General features: G+C 36.5%; 1 protein-coding gene across 2 annotated transcripts in view; it reads right to left on the bottom strand.

Annotated features, from left to right (window-relative positions):
• Positions 1-1,917: 1,917 nt before the first annotated feature.
• deptor (DEP domain containing MTOR-interacting protein) overlaps positions 1,918-22,116 on the bottom strand; it is a 39,634-nt gene continuing 19,435 nt past the window's right edge. For both annotated transcript variants that reach the window (XM_067402660.1, XM_067402652.1), the window contains 5 exons: positions 18,559-18,741; positions 16,006-16,143; positions 9,983-10,053; positions 9,449-9,553; positions 1,918-5,825 (listed from right to left, as the gene is read on the bottom strand). In XM_067402660.1, coding sequence (XP_067258761.1) covers positions 5,697-5,825; positions 9,449-9,553; positions 9,983-10,053; positions 16,006-16,143; positions 18,559-18,741 — 626 coding nt within the window. In that variant the 3' untranslated portion in view covers positions 1,918-5,696. The remainder of the gene's footprint in view (positions 5,826-9,448; positions 9,554-9,982; positions 10,054-16,005; positions 16,144-18,558; positions 18,742-22,116) is intronic.

The following is a 22,116-nucleotide window of genomic DNA, read 5'->3' on the forward strand; positions in this document are numbered from 1 at the left end:
GTGCGGTAGCTCTGTATATTTCTATGGCATCACTGTCAAAGAGTAATTAGCTAGTGAAGTGGATTTACTTATTGTAGAGTTAACGAAAGTTATTATGAACAATGTAATATTTGAAGCAGATGTCATAACAAATGTTAGATTTTAAAATGAGCGGTTCATTCATAAATCCGTAAGATCTTACCTTCACACTGTGGAAACACAAACCAAAAGACACTAGAGCAGCGCTTAAAACGGGCGTGGCTACGTAAGGTCTATAGAAATAATAATGAATTATTTATTATTAAGGTAAGTAGATAAATGCATAGTGTTAATATTATATGACTGAAAATATCAATTTGTAAAAGTAATATGGCAATGTATTTTTTTTTTTATTTATTATAAACAAGCAGGTTTGAGCTGTGGAGTAAGACTGAAGGATTACCAAGGAAGAAGCAGTTGGCATCTGATAAGATTCTTTCATCAGTTGTCACTGAACTGTGTGGCATATTGAACTAAGAAAGCATCTAGACTCCCTTCCCCTCCCACTTCGGGGAATCAGCAGCAGAACATTGCTTTAGGAGATAAACCTTTGCATGGTCACTTAAGTAGAAAAATGTGGCTGATCTAAAGCACTTAATCTTCACTTCAGATATGTTTCTGCAGTTGAATGATGCACTTGTTGCACTTCTGTTCTTTTGCATAGTTTATAGTCACCCATTAAATTAATTCACAATAATCATGATTTATTTGTTCTAATCACATCTCGTAAATATTATCTTGTCGGATGTGATTAAAATGATTGAATATCATTAGATCCTCAACAATGAACAGAGAAAAAACGATTCTGTATTACTTATTAAACCCGAGTAACAGCCTTAACAGGGTGATGGTTGACTGAAGACAGAGGTTAAACGTCTGTCTGTCTGCTCTTACCTCATTTAGTGAGATGGGAATTACCCAAGGTCTTCTTTTGCTCTAAAAAAACACACACATTCTATCAACACTCACATCGTCTACTCCTACAGCCAGAGTAAACTTAAGCTGTGCTTTAAGTAAAAAGGAGGAAAAATAATATTGTTACAGTATGTTTCATTCAGACATCAGGTAAGATTAATATACTAAAATAGAAGAGCATTTAATAGGAATTGGAATGATGTATTGTCTCAGTAAGAATCATATTGGTAGGAAATAACAAACGTGGAACATTTATAACCTGTTTTTGACAAAGAAGATTCCTCAGAAGGTCAATTTATTTTAAAAGGAATGACATCTTGACATTGTGCTGGCTGCTGACGAACAATACCTGAACTTTTAATACCACAGAACTAAAGAGAAGCGTCGTATTAGACGAGGGATAGAGTAACACTGACCTCTAGCGATTCGATATAGAACTGGACAAGCATTTTTACTCAGAACCTTAACCTTAAAGAACTATGAGCCCCCCAAAAAATAAAGATCTAAAAAAATCTTACAGCATCTTAATTTGAAAAAGTTATAGGCTGTTTATAACGTTCGGAGCTTGAATGTTAATAAAATGCGCAAAATATCTTTAACCAACAGGTGGCACTAGAAAACCTAAATAATTCAAGTCAACAGCATTACGTCATCCCTTTACACAAAGTGAATGTGGTTATTGTCTCTGGTTATGAATATGTGGTAGATACAGATTGATACAATAGTATACAGTGGGGTGCAAAAGTCAGGCCACATTACAAATCTGGCATTTCCATTTTAATTAAAAAAATGTAAATAAACAGAATATTTTAAGTTTTATAACCTGTGGAGTCCATATGTCAGATCGAAAATGTGTTACAGATAATTTTTTTTAATAAAATTAAATTAGAAATATATAAAAAATGTTATCTATAATCATGTGCCATAGACAGATTTGTGTGAATTATGTAGATTTAAGACACAGAAGACAGAAGCCTTTTTTTTTTTTAATGAAATCAAGGCGTTTAATAAGCCATTAATCAAAACACACATAATCATGATTTAGAGCTGCACGAAGAAATACAAATAGGCAATATGGTACCATGAGCTTACTTCCTTGTACAGACACGTGCATTGAACTCAGTTACACTCAAAGAGTTTTGAATAAAACTCGACGTTATATTCTATTTCAGAATAGACTATACGATTATTAGATTAGCTTATACTTCCCCTAAGTGGGGAATATGTTGCACATATCTGGACCAGTATTTAACAGACTACCCTGATGATGATTGTCATGATCACCCCCAAAATCTTCACTTAGCCTACTGTCTTTAATAAAGGACATGGTATATCCTTTATAATAAGAGACGTTGCGTGACCAGCCGTGAGAATTAGCAGCACTACAGGTCATTAAGGCAGAAGATTAAAACTTTCAATTAAAACAAAAGATTATCATGTGAATGTTATTGTCGTTCTCATCAATACGAATAAGTACAATTGCACAATAATCATCCTGCAAAAATGTAGTATCTGCAGTGAGGAATGTGTGGAAGATGAGCACATAGGTTAATAGATGATATCATATTGTGTCATTCTTGCACAGATAACTACTTAGCAATACACATGCGGGAGTTCGCACATACTGCACTACTGTATATTTCCCATTTGCCTAATAAATCCTTGTATAGTATTACAAATGTATTTCTTAAACAAAAATTTGGTGAGTCAGTTCATTGTCTGTCTTTTTATTGCATTATACTCTATAAACATACTACTACTCTATGACTATTCTAAGTTTTTTCATTGCAGTAAGTCTTACAGTTAAAACAATAAGACCAAAAAAACAACAACTCTATGCAAGTACGTGAAAGCAGGAGCGTAGCCTACTTCTTGTGTTCCAAAATGTCTCCCCAGCGAACAGGGAACGTTCTCAAGACTTGTCTAACGTTCTGACAAGGTTCTCTCAAAGTTTTGAACAAAAACATTAATAGAATGTTAAGTTATATGGTCTTTAATATGTTCTCAAGTTAACACAAAAACATTCACGTTTTGAACGTTCGTGATTTCAGCATTTTGGCGGTTTGACACGCGATCCGAATCATGATTCGACACAGAAGAATCATAACGCTCAGAAGCTTCCTGAAGCAGTGTTTTGAAATCGGCCATCACTAAATAAGTCGTTTTTTAGTTTTTTTGGCGCACCAAAAATATTCTTGTCGCTTTAGAATATTAATATTGAACCACTGTACTCACATGAACTGATTTAAATATGTTTTTAGTACATTAATGGATCTTGAGAGAGGAAGTGTCATTGCTGGCTATGGAAGCCTCACTGAGCCATTTCAACAAAACTATCTTAATTTGTGTTCCGAAGATTAACAAAGGTCTTACGGGTGTGGAACGGCATGAGAGTGAGTAATAAATAACAGAATTTTCATTTTTGGGTGAACTAACCCCCCTGATGGCACACGTACATCTCGGAGACGTCTATTTGATGTGTGTGTTTACGTCTGGAAGACATATTTTTTAGTGGTTTGCTCATCTGCAATACGTCTATAGGACGTTTCCTGTCAGATGTCAAATAGACGTTTAGAAGACATCTTTAAGATGTTTATGATTTAGAATGTATGTAAAACTGACATCTTAAAGACATCTATCAGATGTTTGTAAACAGCAGATGCATTCCAGATGAAGTGATCTTTAACAGACATCTTGCAGACGTACGTGTGCTATCTGGGCCTTTAATGAGAATGATAGCATGACCAAAGTCTATAGATACAGAAAGGCTGTTCACTCCTATTAGTTATGAATGGGAGAAACTGCAATGCACAACATTGCAAAGACGTCCCGCCTTCCTAGTAAAAGAGCCAATCGCTGATTGACTAAGTCATTGCGTCACTGTAGCTGCTGTTAGAGGCTCCGGTTCCCATAGAAACCAGAGACTCACGTATTGGATTGCACATGCGCATTGGCTCGTCTAGACTAAGCTTTTTAACACTATTTTGGCATAAGAAACAACATTTATGGGACGGTTCATGTCGGATTTTGTTGCTGATATAAAATATGTTATTTAATTGCGAGTTCACCAAGCAGTTTTGGGGATTTCAGGATTCCCCCATTCAAATAGACAGGACTTGGTCTTGGATGCCCGAAATCAGAGATTGTATATTACAGGGAGATGAGAAGGTCTGCATTTCTTACCATTGGAGAAAGCGTAATGACTAAATCACGTGCGGCACCTCTCGTGTAATGGCAGTGACATCAACATTCCCTAGTCTGCCTTCTCTTAAAAAAAAAAAAATTCAAGCTAAAATCTACATGTAGTTCCCAACGAAAGTATTGTTTCGTGTAAAGCATGCTGAAGATTAGCAAACAGGCTGTCGATTAATTAAATGATTAGCTATTTCCCCACAAAAGCTGTTTAATCAGCATAGTGAAGCCTCTCATCCATTGACATCCATTCAAAAAACAGCCTCTGGTGGCATTAGCCGTTATGCTTTTTTGGCTAAAGGTTGCAGGATTGCCTAATGGCTAATGCTAACGCTCTGCCACTGGCGGTACGCAGAGAAGGAGTTTTAAACGGCGGGCACTGATGAGAGGTGCCGCACGTGATTACGATAGCCGTTACGCTTTCTCCAATGGTAAGAGATACAGACCCTCTCATCTCCCTATATTATACAATCTCTGGAAATAGCTGCCCGGAGGTGTTGCAAATATGGCCGCCGAGTGAACATATTTTCCTTGAAAGGAACTTTGGCCTGACTGCCACAATTCATAATTCAACTCAAAACGTAAATGAGCGGAAATTGTATTTTTTACGGCCAATTTCTTTTTCATTCTAATTCATTAATTGATGGCAACTTACCTGAATAATAACACGTCTGGTTTAAAGTCAGAGATATTAATGCAATCTATCGCCCTCAAGTAACGTTACTGCAGCTTGTTTCCGCCAGACCCACGCAAGAGCGTATGTGTACTTGCGTAGAGTTTGTTTCTGCCGTAACACTTTATGAGTAATATTTTTAATGTTGTCATATAATATTAACATTAAAGTTACAGGTAACTACTTGCCTTTTTGATGGCATTTAGACAAAAGACAGGAAATTTGAACTACTTCCACAAGACACTTTTTTTTAAAAAAAAGACACGAGTTACAGTACAGCATATCTTTCAGATGTGCTTAGCGTTTTAAACATTCACTCTTAAGTTTCATTGAAAGTATGTAAGTGCTGTTGTTGGTTGTCCCCTGCATTTTGATGGTTATCAATATATAAGTCCCGCAAGCATGACATACAGGGATTAAAATAGTTATTTAAAAATAACCACACTACTACGATCAATTAACCAAAGTTTAAAAAAAAGATACCTGACACAATGTTGTATTCCTTTACTCTTGAAAAGTCAAAGCCTAAACTCTGAATGAGGAAACAGTCGAAAAAGAGCACTAAATTGTGCTCTCACCTGAATGGCACACATGTATTAGTTTGGCATTGGTTCTGCAAACCTACCTTTCAAGTGTATTTTAAATACTGCGGTTCTACTAAAAATGATATTTGGCAGCTGCTTTTCCCCTATAATCTGTCCAGTTACAATCTCAGCTGACATGGACCGGTAACAGTCAATGGGAGGCACAGATTAGTGTCATGCTCTTTAAACTAATGAGTTTGAATCAAAATGATGAACGGAATCAGGAGTTCACTTCTCTGAACATTCCATTAAACACTCACTGTGGAAAGTCTAGAGAAAGAGAAGAACAGAAAAAACATATAGAGCGGTTGTCTTCAGTATTCCCCTTCCTCCATAACCTCCATGACCACTGTTCTGGGACCAGTCAGGATGAGGTTGCTGACAGTTCTGTAGTCCAGACTCAGCACATTCATTCCATTAACCGCCACCACAAACTGACACACCTGTAGAGATGAGCATGAGAAACTGTAATGATGCAAAACAATTACAGTTTTATGTTTACTCACAATTGTTACACCCTTTTTGTACTTTGATAAAGACATAAAAGTGCTGAAAAACATCATAATGAATATGGAGCATATAAACCACATATATGACACAATAAACAGATTGTAATCTCTCTCAGTGCAACAACATGACACAATTACCCCCTTCAGGAGAACAGAAGAGGAGTGCTTTTTAAAATCAGCTATATTAACTCTCTGAGAGGTTCTGCAAATGAATAACGTAATAGCCTTTATGTCCTTCCTGGTAAACCCATAATGGAAATACCATCTAAAATGAGTCATACCGTTACTGTTATCTGCATCAAATGATATACAGCATCTGAAAGCTTGTCATTTTTCTTAATTGTCAGTAGTGCTAAAATAATCTGTTTTGGCATCGTTTGTACTGTACAATGGTGCATGTGTACAATTCCAGCATTTGTAATATTTGTGCTAAGAAGTACACTCTAAAAATAAATGTTTTGGTTTAACAAAAATGGTTTACATCAAGCTTTTTGAGTTATGACAACTTCTATTGAAATTATGTTCACTACTCTGAGTTATAGGAACTTAATTTGCAGCATAGACTATTTTTTTTAGGTTCACTACTCAGAAAATTAAGTTTTTCCAAGTAGTTTCAACATAATTCACTCATAAATGTAGTGGTGTCCCTGAAACTAATTGATCTTATCTATATCAGTTCAATATCACAGATAGCATAGCACAGAATAAAATATAACTTATTTAACAGATACATTTATTGAACAAGTAAGATAATACTTGTCACAGGAATTAGTGCAGTTATTGCTCATAGAACTACATACAATTTAGTCTAGCACTCACAACCTAACCACAAGCTGTACTCTTCTGCACAATGGTAACCACAAAACATATCACAAACTCCTTTAAATGTCAAACATAATAGCATTAAACATTGCATAGGACTGGATATGGAGAATAAATGTTTTTAATAAATGGTCAGTCCTTTCAAAGCAGGTTAGTAACTATTAATGCACTGCCCAATTTCCAAAGTTTATCAAATTTCACTGTTTCTATGTCTTAATCTTATAATTAAAAAAATAAATAAATAAATAAAATACAATTTCACACAGTATTAAGTTGATGTAATGATTATCATTATTGTAATATAATGTTTGCAACTTAAAAGGTTTAATTAAATCTGGCAACCATGCATTTTATTAAATTGTGGTTATAGGTCCTCTGAGTTACCTTTTATGGAGTAATCATTGTATAAAATAAAATAATATAATATAATATAATATAATATAATATAATATAATATAATATAATATAATATAATATAATATAATATAATATAATAAGTAAACAATAAGGTACTTGAGGCTGTGCTATATCGTGAATAAGTCACCGCTGAAAGGCGTGGTTTGGCGTGACGTGAAGCGTGAAGTGGCTGCAACCCCTTCAGCCATGACTTATTCACGATACAGCACTAGCCTCGAGTACCTTATTGCTTTTATAAAACGGTTACCACACAATACAAATATTAAAGTCAAAAAATATGTTTCAATGCAATCTTCATGAAGTAAAATCACTAAAAGCCTTCCTTCCACCGGAAAAAAAAAAATCCCTGACCATGAACAGCAACAGAAGTTACATTTTTACGCCATTAGATGGCGGCAAGACTGTATTTATGAGTGATTCACTTAGTCACAAAGACTTTTATATTGAAAAGACTGAATTGCTGTGAACACAGAACAAGACGCAGCTAACAAATGCTTTGACTAGCGGTGTCAGTCACGAGAAAAACCCATCTCAGATTATTTAAACTGATTTTTTATTATTCAATTCAATGAACAATATCAGTTGAGAACATACAGTTTACATTGCTAAGAGTGGTTGCTAAGGGTGTTGTGTAGTGATACACAGAACCATGGGCGGCATTGGGGGGCGGCATTGCTTAAAATGTCTGCGAATAATTTGCTGATGCAGGTACAAAAAGATGCTTTGTACCTGCAAAAAAAGAAGAAGATTTTTTCTTGGCCCAAAAAAATTATTAATTGTGTTTGCAACAATGTTCATTGCAATAAAAAGAGCTGCAAAGTGGTGTAATTTAGCAGATGCAACATTATGGTCTCAGAGGTTGTCTTTAAATAGCACAATACTTTTACCTCAGAAACACACTGAGCACATAAGTTCAGTCTGCAAACATGACCTTATGTACTGAGCATTTAGAAGTGACACAGAGGGAGAAGTGTTTTTTTTTAAGCTGCATAACAGTAATGGTTCATTATTGCTGTATATTAGGGTCATGAATGCTGAATGCAGAACTGTTTAAAGAGGAGGGAGGGCAGGTATTATTCCATCTGCCACTACAGTAAATTAGACAAATACACACTCCCAGTAGACATTAAGTGTCTTAGCTTGGATCCACATAAAAAAAAAAATAAAAAAAAAACATTTGGCAAACAGACTATATTTTGAGTGGACTTGAGGACATTATGATCACTCCACTCAGTGTACTGTGCCTAAGGTCAAACCTAAATGACTGAATGGGTTGAAGAGGTTGGGTATTTTGTAAACTCTATCATCTCTATCTCTTGGATTATAATCAAGCATTACCTTAAAGGGATGGCAATATATTATGGTCAAATTCTAACCGTGTTTCTTGAAGAAAACTTTACCTCTAAAAGTGTGGTCAGAGAAATTTCAACAAAAAAGGTCTTTGTCTATGGTCAATAACGTAGTAATGTGTGAAATACAACTTGCACAGAGATGTCACGTTCAATCCAAGCAGCTTTCTGTTGGTAAACCAAATCTTGAAAATTGAGGTGGGTCCAAAAAATTATAGTATATTTTCAATTCAAAACATTGATAAAAAGGTTGAGTAGTTTGCATCACTGGATATTAGTTATTGTCGGTCATTTGACTTTTCTATCATAAAACAGTTGTCAAATCTTAAATGTTTAGCTACTTACATCTTACAACGCACTCTTTCACCATTAAAATGAAACCATTGCTTTGCAATTCAAACTCGTCTTAGATGAAAAGTAAGGCTCACCTTCTTTGATTTGACTGACCATCTCAATCATTTTGACAGCTGCTAGACTACTGAGGCAGACCAGCTTAAAAATGTAAATTTGAAAACTTTTTGTCATCCTATAACAACAATTAAAGCAGTGTGTAATGGTGTGCAGCAGAGCAGCATCGAGAATCTCAAATACTGGGGGGGACTTATCTCCCGCAATGTCTATGGTGGTCATGGCCCTGGGTAAATGCGGTGAATCCGTGTGACTAATGAACTCGATGCAAAATCTGCATGGGGAAATTCTTCACCCTCACACAAAGCTTCCCGATCACATGGAGTCTTACTAAAATGTGATTTTCCCCATGAAAATTCAACAAATAATGGTAAATCGTGAGCACATGTAGGAGTGGGTTGTGGCCATTTACTCATTATCATATGAAAATAATTGCTCACTTATTGTTTAAGGCAAAATTTCAATATCTGTGCATCCCTTTTTAGAATAAGAATATAATGTGAACAATATGGACATGTCATTTTCTCACTATAATAAAAGTTTGCAGGATGAATGCCGTACCTTCATTCCCACTGCTGCTGCAGGTCCGCCGGGATCCACTGCCTGGATGTGGCAGGGTTTACTTCCTCTCACCACAAATCCCCAGCCCACTGCATCTCCCACAATCTGCAAACACATACATCCAAGCACATTAACTTATTAAGCTCTAGTTCAGACACTTACACAGCCTCTTTTTTCTTTTTAATTTAATTGTATTTATTTATTTATTTATTTCATTTTAATGAATGTAATACATTATATAACATTGTTATTGCCAAATCTAAACAACACAGACACTATCAGTGGAACAAATCATTGAAAATTCATGTCGTGTCCAGATATTTGACAGCTGAAGTCACACATTTTCAGCTTTCATGGGATCCTAAACTGCTGGCTAAAATCATTTCCACATGCATTTGAAGAAAAACTTCCTCTTGCTATTTTTAGTTGTGAACTTTTTCCTCCCTGTAAATGGATTCTCAGAATCAAACATAGTAAATTATGCAATTAGAGCTTGGAGCCTGTGCACATTTGGCATGTGTGTGTCTGTCTTACTGTGAATGTCTTCTTTATGTAAGGTCCACCAGGAGCCTGAAGTTCCTCTGGACTCACTTGTCTCTTCAGCACTGTAAAGATATACACACACAGTGTTCCTCAGTCATGAACTCTAGGCTCATTTTCATGACCGTAAAAACATGTGACTATTCAACACATAATGTAAAAGGATCAGTTTATCTATTTACTGCAACAACACTGAGTTTGATTCACTATTTACAGTACTGTACTCCTCACATGACATAATACTGTAGTCCACAATCCTTCATTTAAAAAAAAAAAAAAAAAAATGACACAAAGGCATCCTGAAACAAAACATGTGCTTCTTCAGAGATAGAGAGAGAGAGAGTTATCAAGCCGTAATGGAGCACTGAAGGTTTGTGTTTAATGAAGTAATGAGGTTGTGGCATCACTTTGATGGACTAATCTAGCATATAAGTGGTTCCAATCAGTTTGATCTCTTCATCAGTAATGTAATAAGTGAGCCAAACTCTGAACCACTTGGTCACAATCCAGGATCCAGACTACAGAATCAAGGAAATTACATAGTTTCTATAATGATTGCTCTCAAAAACTTGTGTATATGTGTGTGTGTTTCTCTTTTAGTGTATATATATTATATATATATATATATATATATTATATATAAATGTGTGTGTGTGTGTGTGTGTGTGTGTGTGTGTGTGTGTGTGTGTGTGTGTGTGTGTGTGTGTGTGTGTGTGTGTGTGTGTGTGTGTGTGTGTGTGTGTGTGTGTGTGTGTCTCTGGGGTCGGTAAGAATTGTAAGGCTTTGTAAAAAATTATAAGGAGTTGTTTTGAAAGGCATTTTTTCTGCATATTCTAGAGGCCAGAGCCTTTCCATTCACAGAAGTCACTCTATACATGCCTGAAACCTTTCACACACAATGCCACATCCTTTTTAAGCAGGGAGAAAGGATTATGTGTGTGTGTGTGTGTGTGTGTGTGTATGCGTTTGTGTGCGACTGTGTGAGTGTTTGTGTGTGTGTGCGTGTGTACATGTGCAAGAAAGGGAGAGACTCGATATTTATGATAACATGCCAAAAAAAAAAAATGTATAAGTATATGTTTGAGCCTCAGTATTTTTTTCTCATTCTCTCTTATACTTTTTCTCTCAAGTTAATTTTGCTTTCATTAATTTTGGGTGGAGAGCTAAGTAATCCCAGGATTGGATGAGCAAACTGACCAATCAGAGGCAGGCAATGGCATTGCTAAACCCAGCATGCGGGTCTCCTTACACACCGGTAAAACACACAAGCAAAAAACGCAACGTCTGGAAAAGCAGCTTATTTCTCTAGCACATTTAAAATGTACAACATGTTATAACGTTAAACGCTCTGATGACAGATTGCATCTTGGATCCACATTGTTGTTGGACAAAAAAACAGGTCTGGTTTTAACAGTGGGCCTCACTGTCCCGGGGCAGAATATGGAGAGGGAGCTGTGCTGTGGTGAAATGAAGACCGAGTCATGTGGTAGGTGTGGAATGCTTCATTGCAGGCATGCTTCAGACTCGCCTTGGATCGTCATGGAGGCCAATGTTCTAATTTGGTGGTGGAGGAGGATGACTCTGAGTGTGTGTATAAAATGTTCCTCTGTCTCTCTCTGCCTGCTGGCTGTGCTCCTTGCCTTTCCTGAAGGGGACTATGTGTTCTTGCCAGACTCTCTCTCACTCTCTCTCTCTCTCTCACACACACACACACACACACACACACACACACACACACACACACACACACACACACACACACACACACACACACACACACACACACACACACACACACACACACACACACAGACACTACGCGTGTACTACAACTGTTCAAAGTTCTCAGCCTGAGAGTTTTTATGGGTCAGAGAGTTTACTACTCCACACAAATATACTCAGAAGGAAGAAAGAATGAGAAAAAAAAAGATAGAGACATAAAATAAGAAAATGCATGTTACAATCAGCTCCATTTATTTATATATTTATTTATTTTTTAATTATTTGCAAATCACGAGGCAGTGATGGAAAATATCCTAAAGAAATCAGGATGGCAACTTCAAGTACTTAAATATAATGTGAGATAACAAATTGAAAATTCTGTCATTATTTACTCACTCATGTTATTCTGAACCTGTAAGATTTTTTTTTTTTTTTTGAGAGGATATTTTTTTAAGAATATCCTAGCTACTCTTTTTTGATTAAAGTGAATATAAACTGAGGCTGTCATCTCAAAATGACAAAAATAAATAAAATAAAAAAAAAAATCACCATAAAGTGGTCCAAATGACTCTCTATTGCATTATATATATATATATATATATATATATTATATATATATAAACTGGCATTGTCTCACCATGTTTTGAGTCCATACCACTTTGATATCACATTTTGGAGGTTTGGTGGAAGGATAAGCATGTGCACATAATTTTAATTTTTTTATTATTATATTATAGGTCAATTTCTGGTGAGAAATGCATATTTGCAGTGTCACTGATTGGACAAACACAGCACACAATCTATACACATAAAGGCTCTAGCATTACACATCCTCATATTATATATTGGCAACTGTACTATCTAGTTTTTCCTGAATGGATTTTCGGACTATTAATGTCTCTTGACATTTTTTCCATCAAATGCTGAAATAACGTGTTTCCGTGACTCCCCAATGCACATGAATATGAGGCATGAATCTGAGGTGAATTATCCATTGTCACATTCAGTATGACTGAATGAATGAGGTCACACAGAATGATATTCAAACTCACAATAAATTATTTTAAAATTAAATAAAGTACATAATCAGTACCTAAGATTATCATTGTCATACTTTGTATGTTGTTGTTCCAGCTGCAACATTGCAGAAATAGAACCTGTTTCTAAAATATAATACCCTGTAGCTTGTCGTGCATCGCCATCATGAAAAGTCTGGCACAAAAAGTCTGATTAACATGGAAAAGATGCCTTTTATTGCATGTCGTGTTGCCTTTGGTTAGAATGTGACACTGCAAAAACGGAGCAGAATTTCATAACCCCGGGTAAAAAGCAGTGCTAAGCCCGCTACTAAATTGCAAGTGTGAAACGTTTCTTTACACAAGGTTAAAAGCAGGGTTTACAAAAAAGAGTTTAGGTGAAGTGTGAAAAGCCCTTTTGAAAGGCTGTCTCTCAAAACTAAAGTATGCTTTAGGCTTCAATGTGTAAATGTAGAACAAGGTTCTCAACTGTTACACTGCCGAAGAGACCAATTTGATCTTAACCTCTCGATCTACTCCTTTGAATATAATCTTATTATCTCATCCTGCTAGTAGAACGTTAACAAGGAGAATCCCTGTTAGAAGGGTGGAGAAGTTCATGAGAACTACATGGTCGACGCCTCATAGAATTACTGTCAACCAGCAGAATTACAGTGGAGGACGGCCAAACGGAACAGAGGGAGAACAGGCTGATGTGGCTTTATGGCCTGAAAGCACACATACATACAAACTTCTGCCCCACCCACGGAGCTCTTAAGAAACATAGTAGATGTCTACTGTATCTGCTTTTGTTCCTATAGAGTGTGGAGTGCCGCAATGTGACCAAGACAATACGCTAACTGATTCCATTCACAAACAACCAGATTTCGGACCGTGAACACGGGTAATGTGACTTTAGAGTAAACAAACATGGCGGACGACGGGCAAGAAGAAATGGTGATAATAGTATTTTGACTGCTTTTTACAGAAAATTCACAGAAAAAAAAGATAAGGTTTGCATGAAGTCATGTTATGCTTTCATCTTGCTCTCTGATTTGGTATCGTTTCGTTCCAAGTGATAATCTACAGAGTGTGCGTTTTGAGATCGTACTTCCGAGCAGATTCACTCTTAAAGGGATAGTTTACCCAAAAATGAAAATTTGATGTTTATCTGCTAACCACCAGCGCATCCAAGATGTAGGTGACTTTGTTTCTTCAGTAGAACACAAATGATGATTTTTAACTCCAACCGTTGCCTTCTGTCAGTCAAATAATGCGAGGGGATGGGAACTCTATCAATAAGAGTCGAAAAAACTTGCATAGACAAATCCAAATTAAATTCTGCAGCTCGTGACGACACACTGATGTCCTAAGACACGAAACGATCGGTTTGTGTGATAAAAAATGATATAAATACTGTTCAGTTTAACTCTAATACACCACTATGTCCAACTGCATTCAGCACTCCTTAGTAAGGTCTGATCGCGCTCTGACAGCGGCAGTGATGCCTTGCACTCATTGAAGTATATGCGCGAGACATCACTGCCGCTGTCAGAGCGCGATCAGACCAAACGAATCGAGTGATGAATGCAGTTGGACATAGTGGTGTATTAGAGTTAAAAAATGATATAAATACTGTTCGGTTTATCACACAAACCGATCGTTTCGTGTCTTAGGACATCAATGTGTCGTCACGAGCCGCAGGGTTTAATTTGGATTTGTCTATGCATGTTTATTTACTCATAGATGAAGTTCCCATCCACTCACATTATTTGACTGACAGACGGCAACGGTTGGAGTTAAAAATCATCATTTGTGTTCTACTGAAGAAACAAAGTCACCTATATCTTGGATGTGCTTGGGGTAAGCAGATAAACATCAAATTTTCATTTTTGGGTGAACTATCCCTTTAACACCCCTCACACCACAGGAAATCTGATAAGATAATCTACAGAACCATCAAGATAATCAGGACTTTACCTAGAATTGTCGGAATCAGCTAGATTATGTGTGGGTGCCTTTAGTCGCCTGCAGCTTGAGAAACATACAGTGTTTTGGAGCTATAAAACATTTCAAAGTGACATCTACCATAGCTCTTCTTTGTACATTCATGAGAAAAGCTTTATTGGCTTATACTTAAAGTTCACATTAGGACTTTTCTCACTAAAACCTTCTAAAACCATATACCTTCAGAATATGTATATAGCTGCATAACATGCATCAAATACTTCCATGACACATTTGCACCCTTTTTGAAGCTTAAAAGTGAGTCAGTATCCATCATGGAAAAGAGCAACTAGAACATTTATGAACATTTCTCCTTTTACGTTCCTTAGAAGAAACAGATTTGGAACGAAATGAGGGTGAGTAAACGATGACAGAATTTTAATTTTGGGGTGAACTAACCCTTTAAAGCGCCACGAAACACTAAAATAGTTTTGAGAAAGTTATAGCAACTCAATATTTTGGTATGCTAATGTCAATGTGAAGGTTAAGAAGCTTAAAGTCCTCCTGTGGTCAATAATTTTATCCCTTAAATCTCATCTTTGATCACCAAAACGTTTTTCTTGTGAAAAAAAAACTTCATCCCTTAAAATGGTTTGAATGTATCTCTACACCCTTGTCTCATTTATTATACGCGGATCAATGAATGTGCAAATTAGCCCCGCCTCCATTCGCTTGCGCCAACTCAGAGATCCACTCGGTCAACTTACTGAGGTAAACGCTGCACAACGGTATCGCTCTTTACAACATCGGACACATAATGGAAATTAATATGATTAGCCTGTTATCAAACAGCTAATAATGTGTTGCTAATGTTACAAAAACCATGTCCACATTCACGAGTCAGACAGCTGGCTTCTAACAATCAGTATCCTTAAAAACGCTTTGAACAACTTTTGAACAACGTTAGTGGAGAAAGGCATATAGTTCATCATAACATCATAATACACATCATACACCAGCCATATTGCTAAATCTACATGTTTTTTCATATCAACAGAAAAATATACTGGGATAACCTGGCTTCTCTCAAGACTCGTCTGCTAGTTCACTGTTAATGATATGCTAAAGTCCACCGGCACGCTGATGTGATTAGTTACAAGGTAGACATATAGACATATAAACAACATTAAAATATTTACCACAGGGGGACTTTAAATGTCAACAAGAAATCAAAATTGACCTGATTTGCTTATTTAAAGATGGTGTGTCATTGTTTCTATGTTGAAATGATGTATTTGGGGTCTTTGGGCACAGAAGGGGGGCTTTTCTTACCAGACTTGGGGTTGCAGAGCACAGGAGGGCTGCTGCTGAGTGTGGGGCTGCTGCTATAGTAACCGCTGCTGCCACAACTACTGCTCATACTGCTCCGCCGTACCGCTGACACCACCTTTATCTCTTTAGTGGGGCTTACTGAGGGGAAGGAGATAGAGAAAGACAAATAACGTTAGATAGAGACTGGATAAGAGGAAGTGAGAGAGCAAACAGAGATCAGAGCAACACTTCTGCCTGTTGAAAACACCATTCACACTTGATTCAATAGTGCCTATGCAGTTTAGTGTTATGGTGTCTAAACATCCCTTTTTTGCATTTACTAACTGAAATAACAGTCCAGAGTATGGCATCACATCTGTTAGAGTTCTCCTTTTGATGAAAATATACTGCATAACAAAGAGCAACACTTATACAACTGTTTAGTTAGCTAAATAAACATACCATAAACTAGCTTTATATAAAGCTAATTTTAATTGTTAACCCCAAAGTTAATGTTTGTTTATAAATAAACATTATTTACCTAACTAACTAGGAGTGCCACTTTAAAATGAAATGCAAAGTAAGAATTAAAAAGTAGTCATATTTCATAATTTTTATTTAAAGGTGCAGTGTGTACATTTTAGCAGCATCTAGTGGTGAGGTTGCGAATTGCAATATAGAGAAGCTACGGTGGCCAACACAGGACAAATATGTCATCATTTGAGACAGCAGAGAGTAGCTAGTCAATCAAACGCACTCTGTAGAGCAGTTTGTCCATTTAGGGCTGCTGTAGAAACATGCCGGCGCAAAATGGTGACTTAACATGTAAGGGGACCAGCGCTGTATGTAGATAGAAATGGCTCATTCTAAGGTAATAAAAACATAACGGTTCATTATGTAAGGTCTATATACACCACTGAAAACACAGTTATGTATATGTATATGTATATGTATATTATGTATATTGCATTTCTGTGAATAAATCCTCCTGAAATGTACACATTGCACTTTTAATTTATGCTTAAAAATGTAGTTTAATTTAAGCATTTTTAAACATCATTCAACTAATCTGCCATTTATTTGGAAATGAAAAACTGATTCATTTATTTGTTTGCAATTTTATTTGCATTTGTTTGCAATTTTGTAATAACATTAAATAAGGCATAATTCACTCAATTGCATAACATCACTGTGAAATTTATTATATTGCCATCAGAACAAAAAACACTGATTATATTGTCAATAAAACATGCAAGAAGTACCGAAAACAGTGCTGTGTAGTACTAATCTACCCGATTCACAGTTGTAAAACGTAAATTCACGCACTTGCATACGTTAAAAAACACACATACCATACATACAGTACACACACCCCAGGCCCATGAAAAATGACAGTTCATATTTTATTCAGCTCTGAAAAGAGGAACCAGAGAGGCCCAGTCCCAAGACACCCTGAGCTCATTTCCTCTACTGACTCATGACGGCGTGATACTAAATCTACAGGCAAATACTGAAAAACACTTGATCTGAACCAAATTTACATTTATTGTAATACATTATTCAATGTGATGGCTAAACTGCAGCATTGTTTATTATAATACTGTTTGCCAAAACACTAGAGCATGAATCTTTAATCTAAATTAAAGGTAAAACTAAACAAGCATCAACAGAACTTTAAAAAAAATGAGGTTAAATTTATAATAATGACTAATACAAAATAACTCAAATAGAGTATAACTAGACCAAAAGGGGCATGTTGTGCTTGCTTGACATGTTCACCTTTCACATACTCATCACAAAAAAAACAGATGATATTCAGCTCTCCCAAAGAGATCTGGAAACATCTGTGCAGATGAGAAACTACAACCTTCCCTATTTGAACATATTCATTACTTTCAGTACACAAATTATATAAACTTCCACCAGAGAGCATTAGTAAATGCACATAAGCACTGACCGAATGTGAGAACTTCAAACTGTCAATCAAAATGGACTGCTGTGGACTGAGGGCCAATAAAAGCTTTTTGTAACATCTATTCAATGCTGTATTAAACTGTTAATGTAATGCAATGTCAATGGATTATCTTTATTTAGGGGGTTTTGTCAGGTAATACTGATATTTGCAAATCATTTGCTTGTTTATTTGACTTGCATATCATGCAATATATCTGATTATTAAAAAATGTAAATTAATTATTAAATATTATTAAAATTTAAATAAATTAACACCACTGAATCGACTTTCAGCTGATTAGATTTTTGTACACAAATATGACGCTTCAAATTAAGAGCAATGTTTTCCAGATGATGCACTCTTTCAAAACACGAGTTAGTCATTTCAGCAACTTCCTTACTACAACATTGAAATTGATTTTGGTTCCATAACTACACATGCACTACATCAACAGCAAATAAAAATGCATGAGACCACATCCAAAAGTTCATTATCTACCTGCCACTGTAAATGATCACAGTTGTGTCCACTAAACCTAAAAATCAATATCATAAACTACTAGGTGTAATGAACACCGGTGTGAATGCATTCTGTGGATTTCCTTTATTATATGGACTAACCTGAAAGGAAGCTGGTGTTTCCCCCCTCGGAGCCCTGTTTTCGCAGACAGAAAGGGCTGTCATGGTTCTCCGGTATGGTGCGACAACGCTCGTTCAAAAGCTCCATCAGTCGTCGCCGCCGCCGGAAATTCATTCTGAATTGATAAAGTAGTCCTCCATCCACAAAATGATGCTTGTTAGAAACTGGGGGAAGGAAAAAAAGGAGGTCATATGTCAGTTTATTGGAAATAAAGACATGAACTGTCAAGCCACAAGTCTAAAATCTAGAAGTGAAAGACAGAAAATACAAAACTCAAACCAATATCCTTATTTTGGATCGTATCTTTAAGGCTTTTGTTTTATTAAATGTATAATAGACATTATATTTATGTTTTATTTATTCATTTATTTTTGGTTTATTTTACCAAGAGAAAGGGGCAGAACAGAGGTGGAAAAACAGCAGAAACATCTTAAGTCCCTTCTTAAGAGTTCTTTTTTTTTTTTACATTTGCTAGAAGCAGGAGAACCAGTTTAACCAAGTCTAAGTATGCGAGAGTGAGTGTGTTTGTGTAAGAGGTGCACATGCCATCTTAAAATCCCATCCCATAATCCTATGTAGTCACAGAGCAATCCTAAACTCACTTCTTGCATAATATCCCATGAGTCATCATGTTTCAAACACAGTATTTAGTTTTATGTGACAGCTTTAACTTTCCATTTTTATTACCATGTTCAGTGCTCTACTTTGTTATTATTCTGCCATGTCTCTAATCTCAGCACTGCTACTTTAGTCTCAGCAATATTTCAAAGACATGCGGCAGGAAAAATTCAATATGACATTCCTCGCTCCACCAACACGAATAATGTGCCCACTGTGCACATTTCCTTTGCTATCACCATGCAATAAAACAGTCTTTCCTAAAAACTGGAAAACTTTGAAACAAGCAAAATCAAATATATGTTATGGACAGTGAAGCATAGTGGATGCACATGGTTTGTGGTGCAGAGGAATGCATATGTGTGTGGGAGAGAGCTGAGCTAAATGGGCTAAACACTCACTCATTGTCTGATTATCACTACATAGCTAGGTCTCACAGAGTCAAAGTCTTTTGCCTCTCCGCAAAAAGTCTGGTCCATTTAGCTGCTTATTCTGGCCAAGAAATACCTAATTAGACAAGAACCATGTGACAGACGTGTAAAGTGGCCATTTTTATTATAGATGCACTGATCGACTGGCCAGGGACTGGATCAGAATCTATCCGTTTTGTTGCCAGTGTCACAGGCACAGGCTCAGCTGTGCGTTCTCACTCTTATAACTTTTTTAACTAATTGTAAGCCTTAATCTGCATTTCATTTTTAACAATGAACACTATCCAGAGTTACTTTACATTTGATTACTTTCATTTCTGTAGTATTCCCTACCTGAATATACTGTACACCCACCTGAAAAACTATCAAAAAATATTTCTTTATTCTATTGCATTTATTTGTGCTGTTGTTTGAAATTTGGTTATTTGTTCTTATTTTATTTGTGTCATTTTACTTGTTTTTTTTTGTTTTTTTTTTATGAAAATAAAATGTTGCACTGAAAAAAGTTGTTTGTATGTGTTTTCAATTATAGTTCTTTGAAAGAAAATGGGAATCGGCAAAAATCAGTATTGGCAGGTCACTCTTACAGAAAAAACAAACAAACCTGAATCGGCCAAGAAAATTGCAAACATTATTTATTTAGACTTTTGTGAGCAAACAAGCAGTGATGTATTATCTTAAAAGAACAGAAAAATTTCTGTGAGTATCCAATCAGCTCGCTCAAACTTCAAATACTTTGTCAGCATTTGCAGTAGCAGCTGCAGAGCTCTTTCAGAAACCCTCCACCTTCCCCAGCTCCACCTGTATAGATGTGCTATGGGTAATTTGTGTAGCTATATTGTACAGCAGCAGCATGTCATGTATGTATTGGCAGTAGCAAGTCCCGTACTTGCTCTGCAGCAGCAGCAGCAATAACCCACACCAGCAGCAATAACCAACAGCAACAACAATAACCAACAGCAACAGCAGCGATAACCAACACCAGCAGCAATAACAGCAGCAGCAGCAACAATAACCAGCGGCAGCAACAATAACCAACAGCAGCAGCAATAACCAACAGCAGCAGCAGCAACAACAGTAACTAGCAGCAGCAATAACCAACACCAGCTGCAATAACAGCAGCAATAACCAACACCAGCTGCAACAATAACCAGCAGCAGCAATAACCAACAGCAGCAGCAACAATAACAAACATCAACAATAACCAACAGCATCAGCAATAACCAACACGAGCTGAAGTAACAGCAGCAATAACCAACAGCAGCTGCAACAATAACCAGCAGCAGCAATAACCAACAGCATCAGCAATAACCAACACCGGCTGCAGTAAAAGCAGCAATAACCAACAGCAGCTGCAGTAACAGCAGCAATAACCAACAGCATCAGCAACAACCAACACCAGCTGCAATAACAGCAACAATAACCAACATCAACAATAACCAACAGCATCAGCAATAACCAACACCAGCTGCAATAACAGCAGCAATGACTAACAGCAGCAGCAGCAGCAATAACTATCACCAGTAGTAATAACAGCAGCAGCAGCAGCAGCAGCCGAACCGTAACAGATCTAGAGATCTTGAGCTACATAATATTAGTCCCATCCTTTTAACCAAGATAAAATCTGATGTCTAATTTAAATGAATGCCAAAGAGATATCTTAAGCCTTGTTCAGACTGTCAATCCAAAATTTTTATGAATATCCGATTGACGTCTGATCAAAAAAAAAAAAAAAAAATCAGTTTCAAGCTACATTCAAATGTGACTTCTGGAAATCTGTTGCAGTCTGAATGCTATGATCGGATTTTGCATAGCTTTTTTGCTTGTCACTTTCTCACGCCACATAAAATACACCCGGTCACTTCTTGAGTTTCCGCTGATCAGATAGCCATCCAATCGTGAAAAGACCAGCCCTCCAAAATACTTTTGAGATGGATTTAAATCTTATCACTCAAATCACTTCAGGAGGTTTGAGACGCATTTCACACCAAAACTGTCAAGTTTAAATGCATCTGGTTGTTGAAGTCTCATTTTACTCCCCCCAAAATGGTAAAAACAAAGGTGTGAGAGCGTGTTGTACCGGCTCCTGGTAGCCAGAACCCACAGCAATATTGCAACACTCATTCGCCACAGATGAGTAGCTGAGTATCTCTCCAAGCCAATGTGCAAACTGCTGCAAATGAAACAAAGTTTGGCATCGCAGCCTGAGGCTCAAGACTCAATCTTCATTAAAAGTAGTGGGAATAAATTATCTTACCAGTGCTGATGCCATTTTCACTCCTGTTGCAGTATTTGATCTTGAAATTAGCTGATAATAAATAAAACAAAGCTCAGATCTGTTGCTTTCATTGACATGAACTCTGTTGAATTTGCATATAGCACGGGAATTGAAGATCAAATGTTTCACGGAGACACATTTATGTGGCCAAGTGTAAATGGAACAGTTTTAACAAATCGGATAGCTATCCAATCAGTAAAAACACATTAAAT

Source organism: Chanodichthys erythropterus, chromosome 2 (assembly GCF_024489055.1).
Source record: "Chanodichthys erythropterus isolate Z2021 chromosome 2, ASM2448905v1, whole genome shotgun sequence".
NCBI lineage: Eukaryota > Metazoa > Chordata > Actinopteri > Cypriniformes > Xenocyprididae > Chanodichthys > Chanodichthys erythropterus.